The sequence below is a fragment of the Lepidochelys kempii genome, chromosome 2 (assembly GCF_965140285.1).
Source record: "Lepidochelys kempii isolate rLepKem1 chromosome 2, rLepKem1.hap1, whole genome shotgun sequence".
NCBI classification, from domain to species: domain Eukaryota; kingdom Metazoa; phylum Chordata; order Testudines; family Cheloniidae; genus Lepidochelys; species Lepidochelys kempii.
Window position 1 is genome coordinate 16,300,896 of NC_136381.1, and position 26,384 is coordinate 16,327,279.

The window sequence follows — 26,384 nt, forward strand, 5'->3', positions numbered from 1 at the left end:
AATATAAAAATTAAAAAGAAAATTATCTTGACATACACACTAAGCTCTCACTTCCTCTATAGATGGGGAGGAAACACCAGACCCACACTTACTTTAGTATCCCAATCTTCAGCTGCAGTCCATGTAGTATTTCAGTGACACCATACACATCAGCCAGCAGGTGGTGTGTTGACACTATCTTTTTGGCATTAAGGTGAGAGTAATTTTCTTTTAAAAATGATAATCCACACATATGCCCATTGTTTAACCAGTCCTTATCGTAAAGATATTTGGCACTCCATCTCTGACCTACGGGTAAACAACAATCAGAATTTATTCTCCAGAAGTGACTACAACAGTCAGAAGTGGTATCCTTAAAATATTTTCTGACATCCTTTCTTTTATCACGGGTTTTCAACGAAATTTACATCATCAAGTATATGACACAGTATACTGTCTGACTTCTATAAATGACGTTTTAAAAGAAAATCAAACAAATAACTCAGTACTCAAGCGTGAGGAAGTAAAAAACATTCTATACCATGATACACCTGTGAACTGAATTTGAAACTGAATTAAAGTTGTGAATTATAATCGTCTTTTCTAAAAAGATATCCACTTACTGAAAAGATAATTTAAGATACCAAGAACTTAAGATTAAAAAAAGAGATGGGACATTTAAATGGATATCAAGAATATTCAGAGCTATGATAAATAACAACAAAAAATTTGAAAAGCTATTAAACCTTGTGCTTCAGGGCAAGACAGGATCTTAAATCAGGATTTACAGCAGGATTCTACACTTTCCTCTGAAGTATCTTATACTGACCCCTGTCAGAGACAGATATTGGACTAGATGAACTTAGGTCTGATCCAGTCTGGTGACTTCTGTTTCTATACCGCAAGTAGGAGTGAACCCTAAGTAGCTTAACTGATCACCTTACTTTTATACCAATTTAATCATCATAAAAATAATTGCATCCCTAATTATTCCCAGAACTATATAGTACTTTCACTTTGCAACTGTTAAAAATAGTTACTCACCTTCCTGTTACTGTTGTTCTTTGAAATGTGTTGTGTGTGTCCAACACACTGTAGATATGTGCATGTCACAGCACGGTGCTGGAGTGTTTTCCCTAGTAGAACCTGGAGGGGAGGCCCTGCTCATTCTTTGGCTTCCTCATGCTCTGAACTGAGGGTATAAAGGGTGGAGTCGCCCCAATCATCCTTCAGTTCCTTTGCACTGGGATCCCAACTATAGACTCCAATGCCTGGAGTCTGAGGATGGGCCATGTAATGGACATATGCAACACATCTCAAAGAACAGCAGTTACGAGAAAACGAGTGTTTGCTTTTTCTTCTTCGAGTGCTTGCATATCAACATTACACTGCTGGCAACCCCCAAGCCATTGTCATTGATTCCAAGGCCAGAAGGGACCATTGTGATCATCTAGGTTGACCTTCTGTGTAACACAGGCCATAGAACCTCCCCAACATAATCCCCAGAGCAGATCTTTCAGAAAAACATCCCATCTTGATTTAAAAATGGTCAGTGATGGAGAATCCACCACAACCCCTGGTAAATCGTTCCAATGGTTAATTACTCCCACTGCTAAAAATTTACACTTTATTTCTAGTCTGAATTTGTCTAGCTTCAACTTGCAGCCATTGCATCAGCGGTGGTATGGCTTGGAGTGTCTTCAGAAGAAGGACTGTAGGACTGCTTTCCCACATTCGTGTCTTGCCTTGATGCTGCAGTAATTGCACAGTGTCTAGAAAAGGTGCGGATAGAGGACCACATTGCTGCTCTGCAGATGTCCACAATAGACACATTTCCACAAACACAGCAGAGGCCAAGTGAATTCTTGTTGAGAGAGGTGACAGCTTCTAAGGAAGGAATACTTTGGGCAGCACAGCACTTCACAATGATGGTGTTAATCCATTCAGAGAGTTGGTGCTCTGGAATAGGGTGACCTCTCATTTGTTCTGCACAGGATATAAAGATACGGGGGAAAAACCTGAAAGGGCTTTGGTCTATCCAGATAAAAGGTTAGAGTGCAGCACACATCTAAAGCATGTAGCTTTTGTTTGTCCTTCTGAGCATACGGCTTTGGGAAAAAACCTTGCAAATATATAGGCCGATTTAGGTAGAAATCAGATACCACCCTGGACAGAAACTTGGGGTGTGGCCTAATCTGGCCCTTGTCATTGTACAAAATAGCACATGGAGGCTCTGTCACAAGGGCATGCAGTTCCCCCATACTTCTAGCAGAGGTGGTGGCCACTAAAAAGGCTATTTTTGCTGAGAGGTGTAATAAGGTGCAGGAGGCTAAGGACTCGAATCCTTAGGACAAAATCTTAACCTTATTTATCGGTATAAGATGCGGACTAATCAGTTGGAAGTGACAGAGGAGAAGAAAGACCTGGGTGTATTGGCTGATCACAGGATGACTGAGAGCCACAAATGTGATGCAGCCATGAAAAAGGCTAACAGTCCTAAGATGCATCAGGTGAGGTATTTCCAGCAGAGATTGGAAAGTGTTAGTATTATTATAAAAAAGGCACTGGTGAGACCTCATCTGGAATACTATGTGCAACTCTGGTCTCCCATGTTTAAGAAAGATAAATTCAAAGTGGAACAGGTGCAGAAAAGGGCTAACTAGGATGATTCAAGGAATGGAAAACCTACTTTATGAAAGGAAACAAAGAGCGGGGCTTGTTTAGCCTAACCAAAATAAGGCAGAGGGGAGATAGGATTGCTCTCTATAAATACATCAGAGGGATAAATACCAGGGAAGGTGAGAACTTATTTACGTTAAGCACCAATGTGGACACAAGAACAAATGGATATAAACTGGCCATCAACAAGTTTAGGCTTGAAAAGAGTGACGTTCTGGAACAGCCTACAGTCGGAGCAGTGGGGGAAAAAAACTTAACCAGGTTTCAAGACTGATCTTGACAAGTTTATGGAGGGGATGGTATGATGAGACTGCCTCCGATGGCATGTAGCAGATCTACAACTGCTAGCAGCAAATATCTCTAATGGCCAGTGATGGGACATTAGATGGGGAGGGCTCTGATTTACTACAGCAAATTCTTTGCCATGTGTCTGGCTAGTGGGTCTTGCTCACATGCTCAGGGTTTAACTGACTGCCATATTTGGGGTCAGGAAGGAATTTTTCCATGGGTCAGATTGACAGAAACCCTGGGAGTTTTTTGCCTTCCTCTGCAGCATGGGTCACTTGCAGGTTTAAACTAGTGTAAATGGTGGATTCTCTGTAACTTGAAGTCTTTAAATTGTGATTTGAGGATTTCAGTAACACAGCCAGAGGTTATGGGTCTATTACAGGAGACGGTGGATGAGATTCTGTGGCCTGCAATGTGCAGAAGGTCAAACTAGAATAGATGATCATGATGGGTCCTTCAGGCCTTAAAAGTCTACAAGTCTGAGAGGAAACAGTGAAGGCTTCCTAGCTATCGGTACTGTGCTAGGACATGGAGGTTTAGATATTGTCATGGATACGGCAGATGAATGGGATATTGGACCTGAGACAGATGAGGCCGAAACAGACCCTACTGTCAATGCTGATAAGTATGGCACCTGCAACAGGGCTGGTGGAGGATCTCTGCCCTTATTCAGTGGTGAGGTCAGTACTGAAAAACACAATACCTCTCTCACAGCCACATAGGCCTTTGGTGTTGTCAGCATGGGTCTCTGACATGACCCTTGTCCAAGCACTTTAAACAGTAGAGAGTGCAAGTTACTGACAGGCACTGGCAGATGACAGCTGGAGCGAGGCTTAAAAACAAGGACCTTCGCATAGGCCTTCCTGGTACTAGGCAAGTCCCAGAAGCCAGCCGAATCCACAGAAAACAAAATAAAATTGATTAAAGAGAAAAGAAACATCTAAAGGATGAAACAATAAGTATCACTATGTAAAAGCTAACTATTTGCAACTTAGTCACAAAGGAACGAGGCTGTAAACACAGAAACGCTCTCACTACCAATCACAGGAAGTAAGAAGGAACTAAAGAATGAGCGGAGTGATTCAACTCTTTATACCCTCGGTTCAGAGCACAAAGAAGCAACGGTGTGGGAGGGGCCGCCCCTACAGGTGCTGCTAGTGAAAACTCTCCAGCTATGGTACACAAGAAGTATACACACCTGTAGCATAACGGAAATGCACAAGCACGAGAAGAACAAAATTAGATGGAAACTTGCTGGTTCTTACACTAAAATGGTATGCACAGAATTATCTGTAGATAAAAGAACCAGCCTGATGGTAGCTATTAACACCTTCCAGCATAACACCCTCCATTACCCAGCCCATCCTCCCAATACAGTGTCAAATGCAGACATCCTGAATGATTCATCTCCTAGACAGAAAGAACAGAAAAGAAAAAAAAGAAAAAGTGGAGTTGGAGGAGTCAGGTGGGCAGGGAGGATTGGGTTAAACTGTGCCATCAGATGAGCAGTTCCAAATACTTTAAAGTCAGTGGCACACACTAATTTTATACCTTCAAATGCAAAATTCAACAGTGTCACATATACACGCCAGATTATAAAACTCAAGCGTCTTACAATCTAAAACATGGGACTGAATTTTCAAATTTCTGTGCTTAAAGTTAGGTGCCTAAGTCCATAATGGAGGCATCTAATTAAGTGGCCTATTTTTCAGAGATACTAAGCACCTTCACCTCCCATGGAAGTCAGTGGCAGTTATGAGTACTTATCACCCCTGCAAATTAGCCCACTTATTTAGATACCTAAATATATATTTAAATATGTATATTTTGTCCGCGTTTCTCCATCTGAGAAGACTAAACTGTTACTTGAATCTCCAGATGGGTGGGGTAGTAGGTATAGGTGTATAACTTGCCTGAAAGAACTCTAAACTTTCCTCCAAAAACATGTGTTTCTGCTTTGAAGAACTGTGAAAATGGCATTGTGAAGTTATTTTTATTGTTTCAATTACTCCCAGATCAAATACACTCAGGTTACAAGTAGAATGGTTTTCAAATTGCCAGCCCTTGAAATTCCTGCTAAAATCTAAAAATCAAGCTGTGTTTCTTCCGACTCATGCACCATCATCAGCAACAGCGATTCCACAGGTAAAATTCTGCCATTGGTTACACAATGAGGTTGCACAGATGTAACTGAATGCAGAAGTTGTCTGGCAATTTGCACTCCCTCAGAATTCATGTCCATTGCAGATTTTTTCTCCACGGAAAACACCTTCTGCCTGAGAAGAACTGCAGTTCCACCTTTCGCCCACCAGAGGCCGCTGTTGCACCAGAACAGACAGCAGCTCACTGACAGGCAGCAACAGCCAGCTGCGTTCATCACAGCACGCTACCCGCAGAGCCAGGAGGCATGAGATATGGGGGAAGGGTACAGAGAGGGTGGGGCACATGGGGCTGCTGAGGGAGAGGGGGAGTCACAGACTGGGGTTCAGGAAGGCTAGTGGGGAGACAGACTGGGGTGCGGACTCAGGAGATAGTGGGGTGACAGCACTGAGACAGGGGCTGAATGGGAGGGGGGTACAGGGCCACTTGGGAACAGGGGCTGCAGGTACATATAGGGACTGGGGTCAGGCACATAGGTAGATGTGCCTGACTGAATAGGAAAGGCTAGAAATCAGCCAGGGTCTGCATGGGGGAGGCTCCCCAACTCCCTAATAATCCCCCCCATACCCAAAAAACAAAAACAAAAAAACCAACAACCCTGTTCCATACTTCTCTCATCCACACCTAACAACCTTCCAGGTTCACTCCCAGGCTCCTTCCCTCTCCCTCAGCTTCTCCGTTAGCCCTGACTCCTGCAAGCCTTTGCACTGCTTCTGAGGGGTGCGGGAAATACATTTCTGTATTGTAGTTTAAATGAATTACTCAAAGTTCTGTATTAATATGCCTACTAAGGAATCTATTTGTAACAAACAAAAAACAAACAAACACACACCCAACATTTCCTGAAACTTTTTTTTGACTGTATTGTTACAGACATACCTGCTGACAGGTATTTTGAAATAAATTATTAAAATAATTGAAACTGGCATGATTATATTGTGTTATTTTAACACTAGAATATGCAGAATTTTGCAGCATTTTAATATATTGTGTGTAGAATTTTTAATTTTTTGGCGCAGAATTCCTCCAGAAGTAAAATACACGCAGGGAACAGATTTGGTGAGTAGGAAGGTACTATTTTTACACAAAATAGTCACTTTTCAGAGTAGAACTGCTCTTTAAGAGCCTACTCTTTGTGGGAGGTAATTTCTCAATAAGAAAAGAGAGCACTCACTTCTTGTGAACTCATGAGAATGGTAAGTTAACATTTTGAACAAAATTTAAGAATTTAGTAACAGAAAAATAAAAGCGGCAAAGAGTCCTGTGGCACCTTATAGACTAACAGACATATTGGAGCATAAGCTTTCATGGTGGGTGAATACCCACTTCATCTACGAAAGCTTATGCTCCAATACGTCTGTTAGTCTATAAGGTGCCACAGGACTCTTTGCCGCTTTTACAGACTAACATGGCTACCCCTCAGAAAAATAAAAGTTGCCATGCAGAACCAAACAGAAGCAAATGTTATAAAAGACTCATCCAGAAAAGTATAACATATTAAACACACAAAAATAGGTAAATCCTATTGTGAGTAATGGTTATACAATACCATCTGTTTTTAGCAAAAATGTAACAAGTAAATAACAATTAATTTTGCATGAACCAGTGATTTAACTCATACCTGGTGGGTCCCTGCAGATGTAACAGATGTACTGCTCTGGAATGCTGTCCTCTAATAATCCCATACATACACTATGTTGCCAGCACAGGCATTCTTCACACTACCGCCCAAAAGAAACAAGGTAATTTATTATTTGTAGGTCAGTACTATTTCCAGCTTGTTCAAGATAGAGGGAAATACCAGCTTTCCATTAGCAGGCAGCTTGAGTTATGGTATCGTACTCATGCAATTTGTATTTGCAGTAGCAAAAACAAGCCATAATTAAGCATAATTTTAACTTTGAAAGTGACCCCATGACCACATATTCCAATCTGGAAAACAAAATCAAGGATTTAACATCTAGCAATATTTTATTATAATAAAATAAAGTACTTCAGTACTAAATATTTAGTAGCTGAGCATAAAGACACTAGTATAGGACTTTGGCAAAATAGAAATATATAGCAATATATTATAGCACAGGGATCGGCAACCTTTGGCACGCGGCCCAACAGGGAAATTCGCTGGTGGGCCGGGACTGTTTGTTTACCTGCAGCGTCTGCAGGTTTGGCCAATCACAGGTCCCACTGGCCACAGTTCGCCGTTCCAGGCCAATGGGGGCTGCGAAAAGCGGCGCGGGCCGAGGGATGAATTTAGCCAATTCTTTTTTGAACCCATGAATTTAGCTAATTCTTTTTTTTAATTTCTTTTTAACCCCCATGAATTTAGCTAATTTTTTTTTACCCAGTTATACTTTTGGCCTTTGTAACATCCCCTGGCAAGGAGTTCCACAGGTTGACTGTGCATTGTGTGAAGAAGTAATTCCTTATGTTTGTTTTAAACCTGCTGCATATTAATTTCATTGGGTGACCCCTGATTCTTGTGTTATGAGAAGGGGGTAAATAACATTTCCCTATTCACTTTCTCACACCATTCATGATTTTATAGATATCTATAATATCCCTCCTTAATCATCTCTTTTCTAAGATGAACTGTCCCAGTCGTTTTAATCTCTCCTCCTGTGGAAGTTCCTCTATACTGCTAATCATTTATGTTGCTCTTCTCTGAATTTTTTCCAATTCTAATATATCACTGCAACTGCGTTCATCACAGCACCCTACCCGCAGAGCCAGGAGGCATGAGATATGGGGGGAGGGTACAGAGAGAGTGGGGCACATGGGGCTGCTGGGGGGGAGTCACAGACTGGGGTTCAGGAGGGCTAGTGGGGAGACAGACTGGGGTGCGGACTCAGGAGATAGTGGGGTGACAGCACTGAGACAGGGGCTGAATGGGAGGGGGGTACAGGGCCACTTGGGAACAGGGGGCTGCAGGTACATATAGGGACTGGGGTCAGGTACACAGGTAGATGTGCCTGACTGAATAGGAGAGGCTAGAAATCAGCCAGGGTCTGCATGGGGGAGGCTCCCCAACTCCCTAATAATCCCCCCCATACCCAAAAAACAAACAAACCAACAAAAAACAACCATGTTCCATACTTCTCTCATCCACACCCTCTCCCTCAGCTTCTCCGTTGCCCCTGACTCCTGCAAGCCTTTGCATTGCTTCTGAGGGGTGCGGGAAATACATTTCTGTATTGTAGTTTAAATGAATTACTCAAAGTTCTGTATTAATATGCCTACTAAGGAATCCATTTGTAACAAAACAAAAACAAACAAAAACCCAACATTTCCTGAATCTTTTTTTTCTGTGTATTGTTACAGACATACTTGCTGACAGGTATTTTGAAATAAATTATTAAAATAATTGAAACCGGCATGATTACATTGTGTTATTTTAACAATAAAATATGCAGAATTTTGCAGCATTTTAATATATTGTGTGTAGAATTTTTAATTTTTTGGCGCAGAATTCTCCCAGAAGTAAAATACACGCAGGGAACAGATTAGGTGAGTAGGAAGGTACTATTTTTACACAAAATAGCGTACATTCAGAAGTGCCACGGACTGAATGCACACAAACTGTACCAACCTCAGTCTTAGAGAGGTGGTCCTGCACAGAAAAAATAGAGGCATTGTGTGGAATGCAAAAAGCTTTAACTGCTACCACCTTTTTCTGACCTGGTGTATAGACAGAGAACTTTAGGGATGCCAAAAGAGTAAAAATTCACAAGAAAGAATGCAGAGCGAGTGCCTTACCTGAATCATGAAGCCATTTTCCTCATCCATTTCACAGATGCATCTAACAATTTCATTGAGAGCATCCTCTTCATCCTGAGACTCTTCAAAATTGGTTGAATCAAAGTCCTGATTGTATTCATCACCACTCAGTAATAAGCTTTCTGTGGAGGAATCATCTAAGAACTCCACATCCGAGAGGTCTAATAAAAACAAATAAATCTGAAGTTGTATATGCAAACAGATTTAACGTTTTACAAGAACGTAGGACTTAGATGCTGAATGATCCTGCACTACAGATAGCGGAAGTCACTCACAGATTTACTGCTGGAAGATTACCCTTCTTGGTGACCTCTACTGTATATACAGCAATGCAATGTAGCCACCTTAGAGGTAGGAGTGGCAAAATCCAACCAGTGCCCAGCACAATGCAGAACAGCAAAAGGAGGGTAAATGTTTTGTTCAATCTGTCATGAAAGTATATACACGTTGGTTTAACAACATACAAGCATAAAAAGTTTAATATTTTTATGCCTAAAGTGAATTATTTGGCTTGCATTTGGCCTTTTTAATTCGCCTTCTTTGGGAAATATAAATTTTAGAACAAAATTTCCTACTGTTCAGCCAACCTACTTTCTCCACTCAGGTCGACAGACAGAATGGCTCTTGGATACTGGTATGAAGTGTTCTTCTCTGTAAACATGCTTCGCAGAGTCAGAGAGCTCCCAGAAGACCGTGTGAGTGGAGAGGAGCACCTTTCCAAAAACTCAAGAGAACTATCTTCATAATCCGAATAATCTAAAAAATTAACATGAACAGTGGTTATCTGATGTTATAGTACTCAAGAAAAAGTAGGCCGGTAAGAGTTCACAAGGCCTGAGAATGACGATTATGTAAGAAAGTTACAACATTATGTGCAAAAGATAAAGAACATGCATTAGTGCATAAATACCAAAATGAAGGGAAATGTATAAATATCTACATCACACAAACCCCTAAACGGTCTTATTTTACATGTGTATCAATGTAAGCGATATTAAGAACATTATGGTTACCAAGTCAAGCAGCAGAGTAAAAAAAAAATTACAAAGTTAAAAATGTCACACGTGACTTCAGCTCTGCCCCTCTTATGTACGTACACTGCACCAGACTAATTATATAACTTCTTATTTCTCACTTCATACATATCTGAGATTGTGAGAAAGTACCTTGTAAGACTACAAAAAGGAAAGAATATTGCACTATATCCATAATCAAAGTTCTTCAATTGATCTTTGATTGACTTATTTGTCAGTTCTTTTCTATCAAACAGTATTGTGTGTATTGGACACATCTTAGAGGGTTTTCATAAATCATGCCTCATCATCACATGGTTCTCCTTCCTTCCCACTGACAATCAAATAGTATCCTTGTGGCAACTGCAACAGACTTACATGGAAAATAAAACTAGTAACAATGAATGTTTAGCTCCTTCTGATGTGTTCTAGAAATTATAAGCCCCAGTTCTTGTCTTTTTCTTGTTTTGACACTGAGAAAAAACAGAATCCTTTTTGTCTCACGTTCCTCTCCTGCTTCCCAAATTTCATGCCTAAATCTGTCCAAACGTCTGCTGCTAAGATGATCTTGCTTTTTCAACACAATGCTTGCCAAATTTTTTAAAATGTTCCCAATTAAGCCATGAACCTGAGGTCTGCTGGAGAGTTATGCGCACATCTCTGCAAATATTAGGTAAAATTTTTTTTCCAAGAGAAATACTTAATTTTCAGAGAAGCAGAACTACACCCTTGTGCATTATTGTAACCTCCCTCCCAACCAATAAACTAGTAATGGGAGAACTTTAAAAAGTTTTGAGGTTTGGATAAATATCTGGTTTTGATGTCTCTTTGAAACAATGTAATCCTCCACACAATTTTCAATCCTCTGTTTCCAGCCTACTGCTAACTTCTACAGCAGGGATCGGCAACCTCTGACATGCAGCCCACCAGGGAAATCCACTGGCGGGTCGGGACAGTTTGTTTACCTGCACACCACTACCTGTAAGAGCTGAGAGAGCACCTCTACACAGAACAGTTCTGCACAACTGGCCCAAGCCTGCAGCCACAACAGTCATAGGGAACAATACATGGACAGATATTATCCAAGCACAGTCAGTCAGACTACATGTCCTAGGACATGAGTTAAATAATTGTACTCACTGCTCATTACTTCAACCTTCTCATCTTCCTTTTTAAAGTATTCCACAGCCCTGCTACCACCATCTACAACAGTCCCACGCTGAATGCTTTGTTCAGGCTTCTCTCTTACATTCTCCCTTTCCACCATAATCCACTGTCAATTCTGTGCTTTCTTCCATGTCCCCTCTAAGCTTAGGGTAACCTCCCAGTCAACATTCCCCAAGAACCTTTGCTATCCTTCACACCACTCCTAAATACGACCTACTCCATGATACCCATGATCAGTGACAACCGCAATTCCAGAGTAATTGTGTTAATTGTGTCATCTTCTGTATTGTCCCAAGGTGCTGTGCATTTAGATAGTAACTTTTTTGCCCAGTGTCATCAGTGTATAGCAGCATATCCATCTATGATGTGACAAATAACACTGAAATATATTGCGACAAGGGATTCTTTCTTCTTCATCCTCCCGCACCCTTAGGTGCGCAGAGCGCCCATCAGTTTCCACCATTTATTTTGGTCTTGTGCTGGTCTGTTCAGTCTTCTGAGTGTCATATACTTTCTCTATTGTTCTGTGTAAAGTTGCTCTAGGTCGACCTCTTAGACCCGGACCCCACTGCCCTAGGTGTTGGACAAACACAGAACAAAAGGACAGTGCTTGCTCAAAAGAGCTTATAATGTAAGTCTAAGACAAGAGGCAACTGATGGATATGGACAGATGGTGGAGGAAACAATGTGACAAAATTGGGCAGCAAGATAGGCAGCGATCTCAGCACATCAGCGACCTAACCATTTGTTGCAAGTAACAAGCGAAAGGAGAGTTTCGAAGGGGGATAACGAGTTGGTTTTGCAGATGTTTATGGGGAAGCTCTTCCCAGCTTGAGGGGCAGAATGGGAGATAGCACAAAAGTGATTGTTTGAAAACAATGTGTGGGTTATGAAGGCTGGCATCGTGGGCTGATGGGATGCAGAAGTGAACAACTCGATAGTGAATGAGAGATAAGAGGGTAGGAGCTGGCCAGGAAGGATCCTGAAAATGAAGACAAGTAGCTAGTGTTTGATACAACAGAGAAGGGGGAGCCAGTGGTGGGATGCACAGACACAGGTAACAGTCAAAGTGACAAGCTAGGAAAATGATCTTCACAGCAGCATTCTGACTGGATATGAGCTGGACAAGATTGCATTTGTCAAGGCCAGTGAAAAGGATGTTGCAGTAACTGAGACATGAGATGATGAGAGCAAATATGCAAGTTTCAGCTATGAGGATGAATAGGAAAAACTGTATCTCAGAGATGTTATGCAGAAAGATTTGGCAAGATTTAGACACAACCTAAATATGAAAATAAAAGTAAGCAGTGAGATAGTCAGGGCTGGATGTGAAAGTCTGAGATGCAGAACTGGGTGGAGGGAGGCTGGAGTGGAGAAGTGTATCTACATGTCATTGGTGTAAAAATGGTAGTTAAAGCCATGAGTGGACATGATCACCTGGAGACAGGATATAAAGGGAGAAGGAGAGGAGATACCAAATCAAAGTGTCTTTGCTATGTGAAATTACAAGACCACCACCTCATTTTGGTAATTTCTGAAATTTCAGAACTTGTTTCTGAACTGTATGAATGTTCAATATTTCAGTCGGTAACAACAACCAATCAGAACCAGAAAGATAGTATTTGATCTTTACTTTTTGTCTTAATTTTTCTTAACTCACCATGCTGTTTCGCTTTCTTCTTCTTTTTCTTCTTCTTCTTCTGTTTTGATTTATGATCTTTTTCCTTTTTCTCTTTCTTCTCTTTATCTTTTTCTTTCTTTTTACCTAATTGCAAATTAACATTTTAAAGTATTACCATCATCCTTGAATACTTTTTTCTTTCAGTTACCCTAAAAGCAAAATTTAAATTTTAAATCAGTTGTTCCAGTCACCTGCCCAGAGTGGAATGAGTCAATTAATTTGTTCAGTGCCATGTGTATAGCCCCTGTGATTAACTGATTTTGGAACAGCACTGGGGTTCCGCCTTAGCTGAGACACCTTGAAGTTAACACAGTTATTAGTGAGACTCTTCCTAGCAGAGTAACATAATTCAGCTTCTCAGTGTCAAGAAGTCAACTGTATCCCACATCTTGACAGGTAACATTATGTAGCCTTCAGAATTTCCAGATGTGACCCGCACATGAGGAAAAAAATAAGACCCAGTTTTAATAAAGCTTATATTTTAAAAAATGTATATTTTAAAAATACATCAGTAGTACATCAATTAGTTTGCAAGAAACAGAGTAGACAACCCATTTATTTTCCAGGTTTTGATCATGCTGTAGAAACAGGGAAGATGAGAACAGAAAGAACTCTTAATTTAAAAAATTACATCCTCTAGCAAAGCATGCTACATGATCTAGTATGGAGCTTAATGATAAACACCTGAAACTGTAGCTGCCATAAATTCCTTTAAGAACAGCTAGCTGTCCTCTCACCCAAAATTTTATCAGCAGAGTTTGTTCTGAATAAAATTAAAGTTACATTTTTGAATGTCTACTCCTTTTTAAGTACTACTGAAATCTACATGTGAATGGAGTCTTTGTTTTATAATAATTCATCTGTCCCTGCTACTTGCTTTCCATGTGAAGCCATAATCCACAGCTTCTAACTTCATAGTTATTTCCAAAGCAGACAGTTGTGAAGCCAGAAAGAGGGACTTGACTTCAGCTGGAAAATAAACCCCAAAGACTGACTCTAAGATAATACTCTTTTTTGTAAAAAGAAAAGGAGTACTTGTGGCACCTTAGAGACTAACACATTTATTTGAGCATAAGCTTTCGTGAGCTACAGCTCACTTCATTGGATGCATACATTTCCCCCCCTCTCCCGCTGGTAATAACTCACCTTTCCTGATCACTCTTGTTACAGTCTGTATGGTAACACCCATTGTTTCATGTTCTCTGTGTATATAAAATCTCCCCACTATATTTTCCACTGTATGACTCTGATGAAGTGAGCTGTAGCTCACGAAAGCTTATGCTCAAATAAATTTGTTAGTCTCTAAGGTGCCACAAGTACTCCTTTTCTTTTTATGGATACAGACTAACACAGCTGCTACTCTGAAACACTTTTTTTTGTGTACATTTCCCTTAGCCACACAGAATAAGAGCAGATATAGTGAATGTTTCAATTAGAGCTAATTGGGCTTATTTCTATTCCTTCTTTTCTTCCATAGATTGATGAGCAATTCAGACACATATAGGGCTGAATCTGTGTCAAAAATGAATTTGTTTGGGGATGGAAAACTGTGAATCGTGGCAAAAGTGAAATTTTATGAATGAGTCCCTATCTGACCATCTCTGTAATATTTGAAGAGTGAATACCCCAAACTTCCTTAATTTATATTTCATTTTAGGAGGCATCGCATATTCTGTTGGATACCTAGCCATTAGACTTTTTCTTTATTTATTCCACCTCTAGGCACAAGTTAATAACCACACATACCACTAATTTAATTGAAAAAGGTTATAAAGGGTACCCTATCATTATTCTTTTCCTCTTAGGCCTCATGCCCCACCCAGTTGGTCTAGGAACGGACACATGACATTATAGCCCTACTATTACTACCGGATTTGTCCCTCTGTGTCCTTGCAATTTACACACAATCTCTTAGGCATACATTGTCACACAAGTTTACTTATTTCCAAGACCTTTTGCATCAATTTAGGTGTTTGCGTTTCAGGTTTTTTGTTTTTTAAAAACTGGATGCTTTAGAAATATTAATACAGCTGAGCACTTACACCTAAAAGAGCATAACAGGTAAAAAGTTAGGGACAGGCTATGTTCTTACTCTCTCAAGCTTTAGACTTTTTGCTTAAATATGATTTTCTGTGCATACCAAATGATGATGAGCTTTTCTCTTCCAATTTCACCTTTTTTTCAGTTTTCAGTATACCTGTAGGTTTAAGAAAAACACACAAGCTTAGTGGGACCACTGCGGACGATGTACTTTCTTGTAAAAGTTACTTGGTTGTAAACATTCCTATCAATACATAATTAAAAGAAAGACACAATAACACATTGATTTTTAAAGATGCTTTACAATTACTTTTACGGTCTTAAGCACTGGAAACAAAAAGCATTGTAGTTTACCAACTTCTGAATGCTTGTCCTTCTCAATGACCTTCTTTAACATTTTCTCCTGCAGATTCTCAAAACATTTCTCCTTTACAGGCACAGAGAACTGTATCTCTGTCCCTTCAGAGCTGACTGACGTGGAGGACCTCTTTTTTTTACTATTCCCTTTGGGTAACTTTAGACTATTGGTTAAAGGCATTTCCAGATGTAAGGCATGTACATGGGACGAGGGTGCTGAAAACAAGAAGACAAATTTACTGGGCATTCAGTAAGGATTTAATCCTGTATATCAGCATAGCAGCCAGGTCACTGGCTGAGTCAGGCTGCTGAAATGACAAGTACAGGAAATATTTTCATAATAGTGAATATATTGTTAATTTTTGAATGCCTAGGTCTCAGTCTTACTATTTACTAAATGCTACATGCCAAAAAAAAGTCTGTTCTCTCTACTTTAAAAAAAAAAAAAAAGGGAGATATCGATTCCAAACAGAGAGGTTAATTTCAATTTAATTCTCTCCTGCTTTAGATATTTTTTCTTCCCTTTTCTTCTCTTTCCATTACAGTGGAAGTCACTAGTAACAGTCAAGGAGCTGATGTCACCACAGTTAATTAACTGTGTCTTACTTTGAAGGGATAGCTATCTTTAATAGATTTTAGGGTTACAATGCTACTTATTAAAAAAACATTTGGCTCAATAGAAAGTCTACAACATCAAAGTTTACTGCATTCAGGAGTTATTTTTAAAAATGGTATTCTACCTCTAATCTAATAGAAGCTCATTAGGTTACCTCTGGAAATCAGTGTCCTTTTAAAATTGGAATCTAAAGAAAATAAATTTGAAGTATATGTAAAGCAGAAAGCTTTGTGTATAAATCAGAATTTGAAGTTACACTTGCATACAAAGAGTGTTTTGAAAGATTTCCTAATCCTCGATTATTCCCTAAAGTGCTCAGTATTTAGAAGATTTTTCTCTTCATTGCAAGCTAGGAAATCATAAAACTAACTGAACAGAGATGAAAAAATATTTTAATATTGTAACTCTGATATTTATTATCAAAAGCATCAAGGCAATTTTCAAATAATCAAACCAAAGAAGACCCAAAGTTATTTTGATCTAAGGAGGATACCTATTTTACTCTCTGCCACAGGGAAAAAATAAGTTGCTCAATAAACAATTACCAGCATCACCAAGATCTCCCACCAACCTTACTAGCCAATGCAGTGCAAGCTCTAAGTCTGTTCCCTAATTACACAACAGGAAAGCTCTAGATGTAGTCTAAAGCCTCCCTGCCTAATGCTGCAAAATACTAAGGAAATATAGTCTTACAAAATTATAAGGAGGTATCTGGGTTTTTTAAACATTTAAAAATCTATTTATCATCCTTTTCAGTATAAGAATCACTCTCACAAGAGTAGCTTGACATATTTTGTGGTTAGGATCCTCTGATGCTGAGGTTAGCACAGTAACAGCTGTTTGGGTGTTTAAATCACTCTTTTGGGTAAAGTTTGTGTGTGTACATTCTGGTAATATTTCAGGCCAAGTTTTTCCAAAAGTTATTCATGATTTTGAATATCCAATTTAAAAACACTAAATGGGACCCAATTTTCAGAAGGCAGGTACTCAGCACTTTCTGAAAAAATCAGGTACCATTATGGTGTCTCAAAAATTGGGCCCCCAAAAATAGCATTCAAAATCCTTAATCACTTCTAAAAATCTTGGTGTCTGACAATAATGCAAAAGATTAACCCTGCAGAAAACCTTAAAGCAGCCAGAACGCTGAATATGATCCAAATAAAGAGGAGGTTCTTTTGGGGTTCTTTGAAGTCCTCTCTTATAGAGTTCATTACTATAAAAGAGAAAACAATTAAGGAAATTAAAAACAGGAGTAAGAAAACTATGTGAATTTAGTGCTCATGAAAAGCGATGGATTGAGAGGCCTGAAAATCGAAGTCCTCTACTTAACAAAAAAGACTTGGTACAGAAAGCGGTAATGCTCTGGGGACACGTATGCCGAGAGAGAGCACAGAGCCTCCTCCTGGGCTACTTTTCCCTCACCAGACAGAGCGCCACACACTTCACATCAGCTTCCCCCTAGCACTCCAGCTCCTGAGAAGCCTCTTCCCTCAAGCAGTAGCCAAGGAACTTCACAGTGAACAGGCAGCAGGAGCAGCTAGGGCACTGGTACACAAAGCAGCAGGAATTACCCAACACAGAGGCTACTACATGGTGGACCTTCCAAGCTGTCTGATGTAAAGGCAGCTTCAGATCCCACTCCCCATCATGCACCCTGGCCAGCAGCTGGAAGCAGCTACTTGTACTGGGTAGAGGGAAGGAGCCAAAGTGCCTCTAGGTCTCAGGGTGCTGCTTGGAGGTGTTTTCTTCAGTTGGTGTTGTTAAGCCCCATCCAATAGTTTGAACAGACTATTCCTGATGCCCAATACCCTCAACACTGGCCCCAGCCTGAGCACCACTCTGAGCAGCAGAGATAGGAGGGGAGGAGGGATATGTAAAACACCCTTTGGGTTAAATATCCCTAATAAATATATTTGTTAGCAACAGAAAACATTATCTGAACTATTTCCGCCTCAGGGCTTCCCAGCTTCTGTGACTGTCTTGTCGGACTGTAAAGTTCTGCAGGGCTGCAAGAGTCTTCACTTTGTGTTTTTACAGAGCCAGGAGCACACTGTCATCACATAACAAGTAACAAACAACAACAACAACGACAACCTCCCACATCCCATTCTACCAGCAGGCTTCACCCTAACCTGCAAGGACCACCTCTAGAGATGGAAGCTTATTTTTTAGTATTCTATGGACAATCAATACTTGGCCTCTCTGTCAAGGCTAACAAAGGTTCCCATTAGTGCTAATGCTGCTACTTATTTTATTTTATTTTTTGGGGGTGGGGGAGGAGGTTATGTGGGCATGTGTACTGTACAAACTAAACTGAGATCACATAATACCACACATCAGATAATCTGGTTAGGCCACTACTATTTTGAGCCAGAACATTGAGGGCTCCACATCTGAACAGTCCATTGAATAATCTAGTCCCAAGTCATCTTCCCAAAACAGGACTGGATTTAAACTAGTTATTTAAAAACAATTTTCCTATGTCAGCGATCCAAACCCATCAAATGTCATTATTCCAAACATTACCTTAAATTTTCAAAATCCTGAAATTAGACCATTAAAGCTTAAATACCACCTGACAAACTAATCAACTGGTGACTAAGAAAGCTGGCTGATGGCTCCAGGAGGTATTTTTTATAGAAAGAATTCTGCTACAGTGACACTAATGCCCTTTCAAATAATTTACCCATGTAAGCTCCATCACTACAGTAACAGGAAAGGAGAAGATAACACATACAGTTACACTTTTCCTAGTGAGCAACTTTATCGAGTCTTCACTTAGAGGCGCATAAGAGGAAGTGGATAATCATATGAAATAGAAGCCTAGATATACTTCCTATTAGTAATCACTACATGTTTTGAAAATTATAATTTCATTTGTACCTAAATAAATGCTATTTCATAAACCTGATATTTTGATTTCAAATGTGTAAGTTATCATATCTTATAAAATAAAATGTTGATTTACACTAAATAGCCATAAAATTAAGTAAGAGGTGATCATTCGGAGCCTTTTAAACCAATGTAACCAACAGAGCAATACCGTTCATAATTTAATAATTTGCATAAACTAAATACTGATAAAAATGAAACACGGTAGTGACTCTGTAAAGGATTTTTTAATTGTCACTTGTTTCCTCTTGAGGTAACCAGATATGACCTCCTACCCACACACAGCGGCAGTGCGGGAATCTATGCAGGAAGTGCTATGCATGCTGTGTATTGTGTGTGTACACCAAAGACACTGAAGGACCAGATGTGAGCAATCGATGTCGATATCATTACCTCAAAGGCGAGTTTTGCCACCTCCATGAAATAATGGAAAGACCTATTTCAGCTCAAATATATGCAGACTACATCAGTTTTGCTGCTTTAATTATGCCAGCATAGTTAAAGCAGCACAGACCCTCAAGTGCAAATAAATGTATATTGGTATAAAATAGCTTATTCTGGTAAAACCTATTCCAGTTTGACAACACCTAAGAACCTATGGGTTTTCACCAGAATAACTATGCCAGTTACAAAAAAAAAAAAAAAAAAATCACATCCCTTAACATTGTAATATCTTTAAGCATAGATAAGACCAATATAGTCAGGGCTTTCTAAAAAAATATGGATTTTGTTTTTTTCATTTTTGGAGCTTCTGTCACTCTCAAGTATTTACATGAAAATATATTTTTAAATATATATCATGGACATTTTAAACAGACTCTTAATTTCAATCTGTGCATGAAAACTAACTCTTTTAAAAGTTTAAAGAAGTGATGAGAACATTAAGGTTCTTCTTTGCCTATTAGGAAACAGAAGAACTCCACAAAACTGACTGTAACCCTTCAGGGGACAAGCAAAGGCAGAAATCATTGGAGAGAAGGGCATGACTAGCAACTGGAATGAACTCTCAATGAATGCTGAAGACAGGGGTGTAGACAGATCTGTGAACTGCTGGGAGGCTTGGTTTGCTAGTATCAGGAAACTTCCGAAACACTGGGTAGATGAGAACACTGATAACAATTCAATATACAGAAATGGCTAGCTAATCTCATTTTTATCCTTGAGTATTAAATTCAGTAGGTAGTGGTTTCTCATTCTAGCTACAGCATATGTGAAAGTTGATGATCAATACTGAGTTACTGTAATCAGCGATCAAAATCATCAATGAATGAATTCATCTGACATGTCTAATTTTGAAGAAAATGGTAGAAAACAATGGACTGGATCATTAAAAATAGATAATTGTGTTAAAGTATAAACACTGTCAAGAGTTGTTAAATTGCAAGATAGGAAGATTGCATGTTGACATTTGCATTCAATTTCCATAACCATGTAAAATTTGCAGAGGATAAGGAGGGTTTTGATCAAAACAAAGCCTGTATTTTACACAAGAAAATCTACAATGAAGCACTAATGGTACAAATGCAACAGGTTTCAGAGGGACTTAACAGTTTACAGGCTGTCTGTGGATATTTGTCAGTCTCATTGGAAAGCAGACTTGTTTTAACTCACAAGAACCAAAGACAAATTTGGAAAAATAATTCTGATAAACTATATACCTTTTCCGTTACTTAGTCAACATAACTCCTAACTATAACTTAAGGCTGAACCCAGAACAAGAAGCAGCAGTTGAGATAAAGAAGCTAAAAATGTAACATTGAATTCCCTCCTTGCACTTAAAACTGAAGATACTGTTCGCTACTCCAAAGAAAGTGGTGGTTCTGTTCTAGTTAGTAGCATCAAAATGGTGGAAAACTGTGGAAATAATGGAAGACATGACAGTTGAATTTAGAATTTTGTCAGTTTTCAAAAGAACTGCACTTTGTCCTGCCAGCTCAATAATAATCAGGCATCTTTTTAATACATTTATATTGATCAGGTTTTGAACATCTGCAATAGGCTAGGTGCTGGAAAAGCAAATAAAATTACTTAGATTGTCAGCATTTCAGGTAGAGGACTGTCTTTTCATGGTATATGTGTGTACCTTGTCTAGAATGCACAGGGGGCACCATCCCCATCTGGGGTCTCTGGGCACTACCTCAATGCAAATATTAAATAATAAGTTGATGAAAGTGTATCAGTATCTATATGCAGATACCAAAGAGAGTGGTAGATGTAAGTAGTTAATAGTCCGAGGAACTAAATTATAGTGTTCTTGTGTTTTACTTATAGAATCACAAGCTGTACATTTTGGACAACATAAGTGCCTTTGCTTGAAGCATACATGTAAGAAGTTAATTGCAAAGCATGTGTTTTGCACTTCATTGCAGAAAAGCTCAATTTTTCACTGCCCTCCCCTTTGAAAAGCAACATGTTAACGGTTTGACAAAAGAAAAGCTTTGCTATGAATGAATAAATATTTAATGTTCTTTTTCCACAATTAAATATGATCTACTTTTTTTTTTTTTAAATGGCTTATGTCCTACACTAGAGCCAAACACTTCCAGGCCCACAAATGGCATCACTTTCTTCAAATGGCCCCTCTATCTCTAGCCTCAGAAGTCATGATAAACTTAATACATTTCAGTTTATTCAAGGTGAGAAAAATAGGTACCATTTTAATTTGAGTCTTGGGGAAATAGCATTTCTCTCTATCTAAATATTACAGGTCCATCTGCTTTCTGTACATTGGTGACAATAATAGGAATACTGTTAATATCTCGCACTTTTATAGCACCCTCTATCCCAGGACCTCACTGTGCTTTATTAATATTAATTTAGCCTTGTTACACTTTTCTGAGATAATGCCATTTCACAGATGAGAAAACTTATGCAGAGAGAGATAAAGTGACATGCTCAACACCAGAAAGTCTTTGGCAGAGCTGAGAAGCAAACCCTGGTCTCTTATCTAACCGTAAGTCCCCTGAGACAAGAGCACACTAAAACTTTTATGTGAGATCATTTTCCATATGTGGTACACTGTAATTTAGTGCATCAGGTTCATGGTAGCATGTTTGAAATTTCAAACAGAAACTTTGGCAGATTTGACTGCTGGAAGATTAGCTGTAAGTAAAACTGGTTGCCACTGGCAAGAGCTATGTAGATATGCACCTCTTGTCTTCGGAAGATGATTTATTGCAGACACTTGGCAAGCTTCAAAGGGCTTACAATACTAACACAGAAGACGATAAGCTGACTATTTTTTGCCCTTGGTTAGCTCCTTTTCACTTTTCTCTACCCTCATATGGGCATTAAGCTCTACTTTAGAAATCATGAAGTCTTTCACAATCCTGTTCACAGTTATGTTATACATGATCACTTAATGAAACCTATCCTGACCTTGTCCTTGTTGAACCTCAGATTTCTTTTGGCCCAATCCTCTAATTTGTTTAGGTCCCTCTGTACCCTCTCCCAACCCTCCAGCGTATCTACCACTCCTCCCAGTTTGGTGTCATCTGCAAACTTGCTGAGGGTGCAATCCATGCCATCCTCCAGATCATTAATGAAGATACTGAACTTGACTCAACCCTTTTTTTTAGATCTGAGGATGTCAAAAATCAATGTGTATTTTCTGGGGGTAGTTGAGAAACATCAGATTCAATACGTCAGCCAGTGCTCCCAACAGATTCTGAAACTGCAGTCCTCCAGTGGTGACATTGCCACCACTAGCTTCTCAAAGGATGTGGAAGAAGCCAGCCTGAATTCAGTACAATCCATGACTTCCATATCATCAGCCATCCTCCAATTTTGACAGGATTTCTGTCTAGATTATCCTCATTCCTGATCAAAGGACAGCCCTCAAGATGGAAGTGTGGTAAGACAACATGGGTAAAAGAACTCTAGTTTTCCTCAGAGAGAAGAAGCGAACAGGAATAGATGTGTCTAGATTCTAGGGTATTCGGGCAAAGAAGAAACCAGTGGTGATTGCTCCTCAAAGAGCCATATTGTCCAAAAGCTCCCCAAGGAAAGGAAATCTGCAGAAAGGGGTATGGGAGAAACCCACGTAAGTAAATACCTATCTAGGAGAAGACCAGACCCCTTCAAAAGTGCATAAGGGTCTTCCAAAGATGAGAGCAGACCAAATGAGCTTCAAAGCCTGTTCCTGATGATGCCAAGGCTAAGTTGGGTAGCCCTTGGAAGGAAGGACTTCTTCAAAGATGAAGAAGGAAGACTATGAGGCAAACTCGAGTTATCAGGCTCAGAAGACCTATGACAAGCCAAGAATATGGCACAGGAGCCAGGGGCTCCCTCTAATTCAAAAACACAGGCTTATCAGGTCACCCAAAGATGGGGTCCTCAGATCCAAGACTCCCTATGGAAGCTTCAGATCCAAATAGCTCAACTGCCTCAGACCTATCCTTCCAACCATAGCACATGTGCTGTTCAGGTGGCTGGTCTGCAGCATGCCACCTAGAAAACTCACCTGAGCTTCCTCAGGACAGAATCCCAGGGACGGTGGATAGAAGGGGCAGCAGCGAAGTCCCGCAGCCAGAATTTAAATGTTAACTGTAATACTTTACCAATAAGGCTGATACTTATCGGTTAATCGCTTAACCGGTTAACATTTTACATCCCTATTCAGAACAAGCACTGCCATCTCCAAGAAGCAGAATGATCAAGCCACAGACCCAGAGGTACAGATACAACAACGGGTACCCGGCACCCAAGGAATGATTCCCTCAAACCTGAAGCAGACTACTTTGAATCTTATGTGGAGCCAACAAGCACTGTTAACCTTAGAAAGACCAGGAAACTGTGGAAATCAGATCCATCAAATTAGCATTCACAGCCTTCTGCAGAAGGAAAAGCTGTAAATACTGTCTCATATATTCTGGGCCCAAGATGTAAAAACCTCAGACAAACCAGCACACCTCAGGAAACAGTCTTCTCTGAGATGGAGTAAACAATACGAGTACTGACGTGCCAAATATTTCTGATCCACAACATGCTTTGTTCAAAGCCTGTGTTTTTTTTTTGGTCAGAATAATCCATAGCCTGGACTAAAACCAGGCCCATTCACTGAAGCAGTTTTATGACATTCACTGAGTGAAGGAACAGTTAGTGACCAGGACCAAACCACTCAGACCCTAAGCTGGTGCCAAGAGGATACTCTGCAACAAAGCAAACACCTAAAAAGCAACACTAATTACACTAAACTAACCAGCAATCACCCTACCCAACACAGATTCAGCAGGAAAATCAGAATAAATAATGAAATTGTAAAGCTGATGGTCACAACACTTGCAGCGAGCTATGACAACACAGAAACAGATGGTAGCTGGTGCTGCTGGTCCCTCTTTTGTAACCTGGCTCTGAACACACAGATTCCTTGATGGGGGCATACATGCGGCCCCAACGGACACTGCTCTTCTAAATAGTTCTGAGCTCAAGACACTGGGCATCGACATTCAATGAGTGGGTTTCTGTACAATTCTCTATGGAATCTCTAGCTCTCTTTTTTAGCACCACAAGCGAAGTATGATATGAAAAATTGTTATAGAATCTGAAGTACACACTACATTTCAATGCATTGGAGAATTCTTATAAATTACTGTTTGTAATATAGCACAATCAGACAAGAGAAGACAGAGTCACATGCATGAAGTTTCACTGGAGAAGTAGAGAAGAGCAACGTTTAAAAAATTTTAACAAAAGAAAATTGGAAATATTTATGGTCCGCTTTATCTTAAAAATATATCTATTTTATAGATTAATAGATTTTAGTGGCAGAAGGGGCCATTATGATCATCTAGTTTAATCTTCTCATAATACAGGTCACAGAGTTTCACCAAAAAATTCCTGCCTGGAACTAGGTAACTAAGGCTGTGAATGGGCAAAGAAATCAACCTATGTTCTTATGTTCTATGTGGAGTCAACAGGAATCTGCACTGAGTGGTATCTTTCCAAGAGTGGGGCCATGGAAGTTATTCCATGAATATATCACTATCCACACAATGACATTTAATTTTTCCTGATAAGAATGTACAGTCTCATTTGAGCACAATACTTCAAATAGTGAGTTACAAATATTTAAGAATGTTTCTATATTTTTAAAAAGAACAGGAGTACTTGTGGTACCTAGAGACTAAAAAATACTAGATATTATTAACTTGGGTTTGAATAGAGACTGGGAGTGGCTGGGTCATTACACATATTGAATCTATTTCCCTAAGTTAAGTATCCTCACACCTTCTTGTCAACTGTCTAAGTGGGCCACCTTGATTATCACTACAAAAGTTTTTTTCTCCTGCTGATAATAGCTCATCTTAACTAATTAGCCTCTCACAGTTTGTATGGCAACTTCCAACTTATCTGTATGTACATATATATCTTCTTCCTATATGTTCCATTCTATGCATCCGATGAAGTTGGCTGTAGTCCACGAAAGCTTATGCTCTAATAAATTTGTTAGTCTCTAAGGTGCCACAAGTACTCCTGTTCTTTTTGCAGATACAGATTAACACGGCTGCTACTCAGAAATCTATATTTTTAATAATTTATTGCACAAAATTTTATTTTAGAGAACAAGTCGGTCTCCAAATTAATTTTTCAGAACAGTAAAAAGTTCCTACTTTTTGCATTTTTAATCACTTTAGTTAAACAACTCTCAGGCCTTCTATACTGCATAAGTAAACTGAATGCATGACTTGAGTGATGGGACCCAACTCTGGCCACCTACTACATGCAGGTGGGACCCCCTGCAGAGCCCCAGTGTGGGGCTCTACACTGACACCAGGGAACAGGTTATAGGATCAGGGCTATAAACTTATAAATTACAGGGGGATTTTCAGAAATGTTCATCTTTGGCATCATATATTTCTCCCGTTGAGGTCACTGGAAAAAATCCAGTGGATTTTAAATGAGAGCAGAGCTAGACCAACATTGACTGCTTTTGAAAATCCTACTCTACAAGCATTACTGTATTTTCCCAATCAAACAAATGAAGAAAAAAATCAAACCAAGACTGGCTAAAGAAAGTTAAATTGATATTCCTAAATTTTAAACCTAAAGCTAAAAGACAAATGGGAATTCCTGAGTTTAACATTTGACAGCAAAGTAGCTTTATTGATATTTATGCTCCTTTTCAAAATTGCTGCTCTTGAGCTTGCGATCCCTACCTGTAGTATAAAAACAGATCCACCTTGAAGAACATTAGAACCAAAGCACTAATGTAGTTCAAAGCTGGGAGAAGACACAGAATCTAAAAGGATCCCAGAAGGAATGGAAGACTTGAAAGCTTGTAACAGAAAACCTATCCCTTCATTTTGTATGATTGAACACATACAATACACTTACATACCCTGCAGCTATAAACCTAACTGCTTGTGAACTGAATCTCTTTACCTGACGCTGTTGTAGCTACTCTTCCATCAGTTACTGCTTTGGAAGAATGATATGTAATCATCTGAGTATCTTCCTTTTCTTTACTGGGGTACTCATTACGGAAAGTGGATTCTGTGGATAATGGTGCTGTAACTTCCAAACTACGGCTTAAGTCAAGAGGGAGACATGGTCCACGCTTCTCAAGTGACATATGAGCAACATCAGGTACTACACAAAAAAAAGAATGTAATATTAACAAAGATATATAAGCCCAACAAATAACAGTATGGGTCACAGTGTTACAATAAACGAACAGCATATAGCTAAAGGTACTCAATGTTAGTGAAAGATATGGTGAAAAAAAATGTGAAAG

The 26,384-nt window shown here is 39.4% G+C and overlaps 1 protein-coding gene across 15 annotated transcripts in view; it reads right to left on the bottom strand.

Annotated features, from left to right (window-relative positions):
• Positions 1–26,384, bottom strand: part of PHF20L1 (PHD finger protein 20 like 1) — an 82,655-nt gene that overhangs the window by 10,774 nt on the left and 45,497 nt on the right. For 7 of the 15 annotated variants that reach the window (XM_073330084.2, XM_073330088.2, XM_073330087.2 and 4 more), the window contains 8 exons: positions 26,033–26,239; positions 15,139–15,357; positions 14,885–14,941; positions 12,724–12,828; positions 9,475–9,639; positions 8,863–9,044; positions 6,728–6,827; positions 93–288 (listed from right to left, as the gene is read on the bottom strand). In XM_073330084.2, coding sequence (XP_073186185.1) covers positions 93–288; positions 6,728–6,827; positions 8,863–9,044; positions 9,475–9,639; positions 12,724–12,828; positions 14,885–14,941; positions 15,139–15,357; positions 26,033–26,239 — 1,231 coding nt within the window. Of the gene's footprint in view, positions 1–92; positions 289–6,727; positions 6,828–8,862; positions 9,045–9,474; positions 9,640–12,723; positions 12,829–14,884; positions 14,942–15,138; positions 15,358–26,032; positions 26,240–26,384 lie in introns of those variants that run through there. The other 8 variants (XM_073330096.2, XM_073330095.2, XM_073330093.2 and 5 more) reach the window with 3 other exon arrangements.